Source organism: Microtus ochrogaster, unplaced genomic scaffold (genome assembly GCF_000317375.1).
Source record: "Microtus ochrogaster isolate Prairie Vole_2 unplaced genomic scaffold, MicOch1.0 UNK80, whole genome shotgun sequence".
Lineage (NCBI taxonomy): Eukaryota > Metazoa > Chordata > Mammalia > Rodentia > Cricetidae > Microtus > Microtus ochrogaster.
In genome coordinates this window covers 1079595-1085936 of record NW_004949178.1, presented here as the reverse complement: position 1 = coordinate 1085936, position 6342 = coordinate 1079595, and the positions used below count along the sequence as shown (strand labels likewise).

The 6342-nt window shown below is 51.9% G+C and overlaps 1 protein-coding gene across 2 annotated transcripts in view; it reads left to right on the top strand.

Annotated features, from left to right (window-relative positions):
- Window positions 1-1135: 1135 nt before the first annotated feature.
- LOC101987955 (bcl-2-like protein 2) overlaps window positions 1136-6342 on the top strand; it is a 17440-nt gene continuing 12233 nt past the window's right edge. The window contains exons 1-4 of one of the 2 annotated variants that reach the window (XM_005370470.2): window positions 1136-1229; window positions 1530-1617; window positions 2058-2497; window positions 3096-5828. In XM_005370470.2, the coding sequence (XP_005370527.1) occupies window positions 2066-2497; window positions 3096-3245 (582 nt within the window). In that variant the 5' untranslated portion in view covers window positions 1136-1229; window positions 1530-1617; window positions 2058-2065 and the 3' untranslated portion in view covers window positions 3246-5828. The other variant, XM_013354915.2, reaches the window with a different exon arrangement.

Here is a 6342-nt window from a genome sequence, read left to right as displayed (position 1 = left end):
TGTCCTGGAACTCGCTTTGTAGGCCAGGCTGGCCTCGAATTCACAGAGATCTGCCTGTCTCTACCTCCCATGTGCTGAGGGTGATTTAGACCTTTAATCCTAGCAGATCTGAGACAGAAGCAGGCAAATCTCTGCAAGTTCGAGGCCAGCCTGGTTTATAAAGTGAGTTCCAGGATAGCCAGGGCTACACAGAGAAGAAACCCTGTCTCAAAAAACAAATATAAACATAAATATATATCCAGGTATAAGATAGACACATGTAATCTGTAAAACAGGTATTAACCTTAACGTTGGCAACCTGCATTTAGGGAGGGTGGGTATGATTAGTAGGCGTGAGTCCATTTGTGCCTTTGTTTGACCCTTTTATTTATTTTATTTTATTTATTTATTTATTTTTTTTTTTTTTTTTGGTTTTTCGAGACAGGGTTTCTCTGTGGTTTTGGAGCCTGTCCTGGAACTAGCTCTTGTAGACCAGGCTGGTCTCGAACTCACAGAGATCCGCCTGCCTCTGCCTCCCGAGTGCTGGGATTAAAGGCGTGCGCCACCACCGCCCGGCTATGTTTGACCCTTTTAAATAATGAGAATTAATTCATGTGGTGGACAAAACATAACGAAAATCAATCTGATTACAAAAGACGACGGGTGCTTGTGGACGCCGCAATGCAAGGCCTCGCGCCCTGGTGCCCAGCTGAGGCTCCAGTCCAGGAGGGGCCCACTGGATTAAGGGTCCGGAGGGAAACTGGGTTTCTGTTTCGTGTCTCTTATAGATCCACAAGGGTAAGGTGCTGTTCCCAGGTTAAAGGGGACTGTTCTTCTTTCCCCAGGCACATAATCCAAAGCTTGGAAGTTCAACAAGTGTATGAACATGACAGACCTTCCGGAAATGCTGAATTTGCACCGAGATGATGGGGCCGGGTGTGTTTCTCTGGCTACGCTGCGGGCTCGGCAAGCAAGCCGGCCGGCTCCGGTCACCATGGCCTCCGAAGTGCATTCCAATGGCCCTCTCTTCCAGGAGTTGTGGCTCTTCCCAGCCCTGCCTCCCAGCCCCGCCCCTCTCTCTGGACGCATCTCTGGGTCCCATCATCACCCGGCGCCGGGCCCTCCCTCCTGGCCCCCCCTCCCTTTCGCCCCCCCTCCTCCCTCCTTCCTTCCCTTCCTCCCTCCCTCCCTCCCTCCTAGTTCCTCCACCAGGAAACAACCGGATCCGGATCCCGGCTGCGGCCTGACCCGTGAGATTCCCTAACCTGGCTGGCGGGCGGGGTTGGAGACCAGCTACGGGTGGGAGAAAGGGAGGAGCTGGGCCTTTGGGCTGCACTTGGGGGAACAGGGAGTAGAGATGGTGTCGGCAGGAAGCCCGTGGACCCGGGTTTCCCGAGAGGCCAGTCATTAAACATGGGATCGGCCACACAGCTGGCAAAGCCTTGGAAGCTGGGGCCCAGTCCCAGGAGCTGCAGTTCCAGCCCTTTCCGGGCCAGACCCAGATCCCTGTCCTTTTTCATCTAGTTCTGCTTTCTCCCTCCCTTTTTCAGGGCTACAGTCTGGCCGGGAGGATGAAAGGCCTCAGCAGGGAGCTCCCTGCCACCAGCACTGGGTCCTAAGAGCTGCCATCCAGGCTGGGTAAGTGTCTTCTTCCTTTCTGCCCCACACAGCCCTTGCTTTCCCCATCTTGCTCTTTAGTCCCTGTCGCCTCCCTACCTGTGCCTCTGTCAGCATCTTCACATTATGATGCTCCTGGGGGGTCCTAAGCCTCCTCCTATAGCCAAAAAGGTGTGTACCGTGGGGGTGGGGCGCAGAGGTGTCATACAGCTGGTATTGTCATATGAAAGGAATCTGAAGTAGTCTAAAATTAAAATTTAATTTGACATGTAATACATGGCCAGCTGCTTATGCCTGGAACCCACCCCATGACAAGCCCTTTGCTCTTGCTTGTCCCTGTCTAGTGGTCTCTGGGCATTTCACCTATCCCAGGAGGTTGGCCAAATAGGAAATGTCCCCTCTGGGTCTGTTTTAATATTTTCTATCTATTTATGTCAGTCTGTCATCCTTGCCTCTTCTAGCCGCCCGGATGGCGACCCCAGCCTCAGCCCCAGACACTCGGGCTCTAGTGGCTGACTTTGTAGGCTATAAGCTGAGGCAGAAGGGTTATGTCTGTGGAGCTGGCCCTGGGGAGGGCCCAGCAGCTGACCCGCTGCACCAAGCCATGCGGGCTGCTGGAGACGAATTTGAGACACGCTTCCGGCGCACCTTCTCCGACCTGGCTGCCCAGCTACACGTGACCCCAGGCTCGGCCCAGCAACGCTTCACCCAGGTTTCCGACGAACTTTTCCAAGGGGGCCCCAACTGGGGCCGTCTCGTGGCATTCTTTGTCTTTGGGGCTGCCCTGTGTGCTGAAAGTGTCAACAAAGAAATGGAGCCACTGGTGGGACAAGTGCAGGATTGGATGGTGGCCTACCTGGAGACGCGCCTGGCCGACTGGATCCACAGCAGTGGGGGCTGGGTAAGAAGCTTCTCAATTGCTGCCCTATGCATCCCTCTGCAAAGTTGCTCTTCATGGGAAAATGGGGCCTCTGATTGGAGGCTGGGGCATTTGTGCTGGGAAGGAGCCATTGGGGCTGAGTTCCCCTATTTAAGTGGCGTCAGACTGACAGCATCAAGCTAACTGTCCTCCAGGGCAGTAAGCACAGGATGGGTTTCATGGTCCCAAGCAGACGACCGAATACAGAGTTTTATAAGCAGTACCCAAAGAGCCTTCAGAGAAAAGGTGCGCCCCTGAATACATAGCCTGAACAGTGGGGAGGACCAGGGATGGGTTGTGGTTAGTCAAATCTTAGCAAAGGATGCCAGTTCTGAGCAGAATTGTTTGCCAAGGAAAAGATGGGGCTCACTTGATGCGGACAGTGCAAAGGAGCCAAGTACCCTGGGCAGGGGGTTAGAGGGTTCCGGGGGCTTGTAGGCAGTAGAGCTTTGGTGAGAGGGACTGGGAGTGGGCAGTGCTCACAGTGGATGGAACTGGAACTCTTCCTTCCCTCTTCTCTCCACTCTCCTTTCCTGATATCCCTTTCTCCTTCTTTCTCTACTTCCCTTCTCTCCCACAGGCGGAGTTCACAGCTCTATACGGGGACGGGGCCCTGGAGGAGGCACGGCGTCTGCGGGAGGGGAACTGGGCATCAGTGAGGACAGTGCTGACGGGGGCTGTGGCACTGGGGGCCCTGGTAACTGTAGGGGCCTTTTTTGCCAGCAAGTGAGAAAGTCTAGGGCCAGGTGGGGCTAGGTGTGGCTAGGGGGCCAGGAGAGCTGGAACAGAACAGAATGATGATGCCCTTGGAAGAAATTGGATGGTCATGGAACAGAAGGACAGGGGAAGGCAGTGTGTGAGGGAGCCAAGCTTGCCAGGCAGGTGGCAAGAAGAAACATTGAGGAATGTTTCAAGGCCAGGAGCTCAGATGGAGTCATCGCAGGACTTGGGGAGAGGTAGGAGGCTCCAAGGAAGGTGAACTTATTTCAAGAATTGTGTCGTGCCCCCCCCCCATGAATGGGGTCTAAGGAACCTAGGATTCACCTCCCTTTGGAATGGAAGCTTGGTGATTAGGTGACTGGGTGAATGCTATGGCTGTGGGCTGCATGGGCACACGTGTGCATGTTGCACATGCACGCACGCTCATGTGCATGCTGGGCTGTTTGTCAAATCTGGTGATGGGACATTTCGAGAAAACATTCCTTCTTGCAGTGACAAGAACAAGGGCCAGCTCACTGGCCTTCTCCCCACTGTCCCTGCCCTTGACCTTATGCCTCCAGGCTGAGGGAGGACTGCTGTATCTAGATGAGGACGCTGGCACTGCCGAAGTTGTGGGCGGGCTGTGGAGAGGTCTGCAGCCTTGATCTTCATCGGCCCCCTGCTGTGTGCACCTTTGCACTTGGGCTGACAGAGGGCAAGGCTGTGGAGCCTGCGTAGGTAGAAGCTTTGGTAGCTGGACCTGCCTGCCACCTTCCCCTCCAATGGGGGCACTTGGTGCCTAAAGTGTTGCCTATTTCTGGAACCTCTCTATCCAGCAGAAACTCTAAATTGGGGCTCTAATTTTCCTTTAGAGGATGTGGACATAAATGCCGACCTAGAATTGTTTGGGTCCCGAGCGGTCTTGGTGAGACGTGATGCCTTGAGAGGTCCATTCCAGCTCTGAGCCCCTCTGGTGTGATGGTGACAGATACTCCTTGACTGGCTCATTCTGTGTGACGGGTTCTGGTGCTGCTTTATCAGAGACCAGGTGTATGGGTTCTAGAGTACCTACCATGACCTAAACACGTGTGTTTCCTTTGAAGCCATGCTCTTTGCATAGGTATTGTCAACACGGAGTCTCTGATGACGCTAGCATTAGAACTTGCAGTCCCGTCCTCTAGAACAAATCGGGACTATAGCTTTTTCTGTTGAGGGAGAAATGCATGCCCTGAGCCAGACCTCACTGCTGCACTTTCCGCGGTGCGAGCGTCGCTGCTCTTCACTGCTGACTCGTTCACAGTGCTCTGAACCCCAGCTGCTCAGCTGAGCGCTGCTCAGCTGAGCTAGACCACAGCTGACTCGACTACTTCTCACTTGGTCCGAGAATGTGGCATCATACTGTGCTTGCTAGAATGTGGGACCAAATTGGCCTCAGGTGTTTTGTCCGGACTCTTCTTTGGAGAGGGTTGCACTTTTTCATAGTGTCTGTGGGGGGTGTGGTAGGCTGCATGTGCCAGTCGGCGTGCTGATCCGAGAAAACTCAGAGCTATCTGTAGCAAGCAGTTGGGGTGCAAGGCTCCGACTTGCTCAGGACAAACCAGGCCAGTGGTTTTCAAACTGCTTGGCAGGGCCCCGAAGTGTTCTAGGGGTTGTCTCCTCAGGAGTCCTTACGGAGGTGGGGGGTGGAGGGCTGCACAGACTGGGCAATTTGCCCTCAGACAGAACAGCTCCCCTTGTAGCTGTCTTATGTATGTATCGGGGTTCAGGGTAAGATTTTATTTGTGGTAAGGGCTTTGCTGCTGGAAAAAAGTTGGAAAACCACTGACTAGACCATCCGCTCCACGGGGAGCCTGTGCTCCTTCAAGTTCAGGGAAGGTGCTTTGCTCTGCCCTTCCCGCAGGACACCTGCCCAAGTTAGCATTCCTGGAGGCCTTTAGCGAACCATGGCCGGGTTACCAGCATGCTCTCTGCTCACAAGCCTTCAAGAGGGTGGAGGACAGATGCTCTTAGGAGATGGTAAAGTGCTTGGTCTGGATACCCAGAAGCTTAGCTCAGATGGGACCAAGTGGGGAGGTGCGACCTGTCCTGTGCTTCCCTTAAGGGCCAGCAGAAACCCAGAGACTTCCGTCAGGGAAACCAGGGACTGTCTGGAGAGCCATATCGTTCCTTTGGAATAGCTCTTGGCCAAGAGGGCTGAGTATGGCTCCCGACTTTTAAATCCATTTCATTTTTTAAACTGAGGGAAATGGATATAATTTTTCAGATTAAATAGGTGGAGAGGATGTTCCTGCTCTCCAAGCCCGAAGGGACAAATAGGGACTTAGCTTATCGGCCAAGGAAAGAGCAGAAGCGGGGCAACTCAGCCCTGAGATTATTAACCCCACTCCCCATTCACACTAGGACACACATATTCTATTTTACTTTTTTTAAATCATAAACGGCAGGAGAACAGATTTGGTTAGTTTAGAAGAAGAGAAAAGCTCTATAAATATAAATATATATTCCTGTATTTTTATTTAATAATTTATAAATGCCAAGTTCATTTGACTTTTATTTTTGTGTAATATGTAATGGTCGTATTAAAAATAAATAAAGCCCAGAAATTTAACGAGAAGTACTGAACAGGGTTTTGTGACTTCTATATTGTACAGCCTGGGTTTTAGAACATTCCCTAAACAGCCATTTCTTATGAACATAACCTTGTCAAGGGAAATAATTAGAGTTACAGGGATTTGGGGAAGTATTGAGATTAAAAAAAAAAATCACAATACCCTAACCTGGCCAAACACTCAGTCTAAGAACTCTGTACCAAATGGTATAGGCATATGGTGCATTGGGAGCCCCCCGACACTCCAATCCCCTCCCCAATATCCTGGCTTGGTGTGGTGGCAGACTGCAATCCAGCAGTAAGAGGTGGAGACAGGAAGGTTGTCCACCCAGGTACATTGTGAGTTTAAGGACAGCCAAGGCGTCATGAGACCTTGTCTCTAAACCAATCATCAGAAAGCAAAAGAGAAATTAATAAATGAAGGTCATTCTTAAGTAATATTCTCAAATACAAGAGCTAGGCTGAGGCCAGCCTGGTCTACGTAGTGAGTTCCAGGACAGCCAAAGCTACACAGAGAAAC